Consider the following 1,157-nt stretch of genomic DNA (forward strand, 5'->3'; position numbering starts at 1 on the left):
TGTTGGTCCACCATAGAATTATAGAATTATAGTATTTGCCATTTAAATTGCTAAAAAAAAATCAATTAAATTTAAATTATTTTATTTTTCGGGAATTCATACCTTCCTACACAGCTTTTGTACCACCAGCCACCACCACTTTCGCTTTCACTTGCGCAGTTGCCAGTATCCGAAGCATCATTATCGCAATCGAATGTGCTGAATTTCTGATTGTTGTGGTAACTCAACTCATCACCTCTTGCATTGCCCACAGCCTTACCAGAGATGTTCAGTCTGTATTGATCGTCCTCGCCAGCGATAGCATATTCTTCATATCTGTAGTATTTGATGATACCATCGAATCCTTCCATATGTATGTAGAGCTCATGGGGTTGGGCGCTCGTCGCCTTCGAAGCTTCCAAAGCCGGTACGGTATGTGGCCCAATCCCTATAGAAGTTCTCTTTGCCATTGATTCGCTGTTGGATAACCGTCCAGCCAGGGCCTGCTGTCGTATTATCATAAAGTACATTAAACGGATCTTCTTGATCCGGTTTAACCATATGAATATCCGGAATATCAGCAAAGACGGTGCATTCACTGTAAACGGGCTTCTCTTCGCAGCTTCTAAGATTCTTGGTACAAATGTTGACTTCGTTTTTCATTTCGGATATTTGTTGGTCCTTTTGATCAATTAGTTTCTTTTGTTTCTCCAGCTGCTCTTCATAGTCCTGGATTTTCAAGGCATTGGGATTAAGCTTACCCATTTCCTCTTTGATCGACAAAACGTTTTTCGTTAGCACTTTAATAGTCTGTTTGTAGAATTCATTTTGAGCTCTCAGTTCTTCGATGACCAAATCATTACGTTGGCTCAGTTTTTCCTGCAGTTGCTTGATTTCTTCGTCTTTCCCTGCATCTTTGTTGTTATTGTTTTCAATTTCCTCCTTCATCTAATGTATATACTTTAATAAGGGTCTCACTGCCTTATAGGTGTACTTTCCACATTCCTCCTCTGCTATTCTAGTTGCCGTACAAGACTAATAAAAATACGATTTATTTTCTGCAGTGCACACAAACGTTGATACACAATCTGTTTTTACCTCATTTTCGTTAAACTCTGCTTCAGCTATGATCAGTATTAGGCTTATAAATAGAATATATAAAAACATTACACATTTCA

General features: G+C 38.6%; 1 protein-coding gene across 1 annotated transcript; it reads right to left on the reverse strand.

Moving 5' to 3' along the window:
- Positions 1–363: 363 nt before the first annotated feature.
- On the reverse strand, positions 364–927 carry LOC135433358 (angiopoietin-related protein 7-like). The gene has a single exon (XM_064689376.1). It carries the CDS (start codon positions 925–927, stop codon positions 364–366), a length of 564 nt encoding a protein of 187 aa, XP_064545446.1.
- Positions 928–1,157: the final 230 nt, after the last annotated feature.

Source organism: Drosophila montana, unplaced genomic scaffold (genome assembly GCF_035044405.1).
Source record: "Drosophila montana isolate Dmon_TW-CO22-7 unplaced genomic scaffold, ASM3504440v1 contig_3217_1, whole genome shotgun sequence".
Taxonomy (NCBI): Eukaryota; Metazoa; Arthropoda; class Insecta; order Diptera; family Drosophilidae; genus Drosophila; species Drosophila montana.

Excerpts from the sequence above, each read along its gene's own strand:
- LOC135433358 (XM_064689376.1), bottom strand. The coding sequence starts at position 927 with ATGAAGGAGGAAATTGAAAACAATAACAACAAAGATGCAGGGAAAGAC.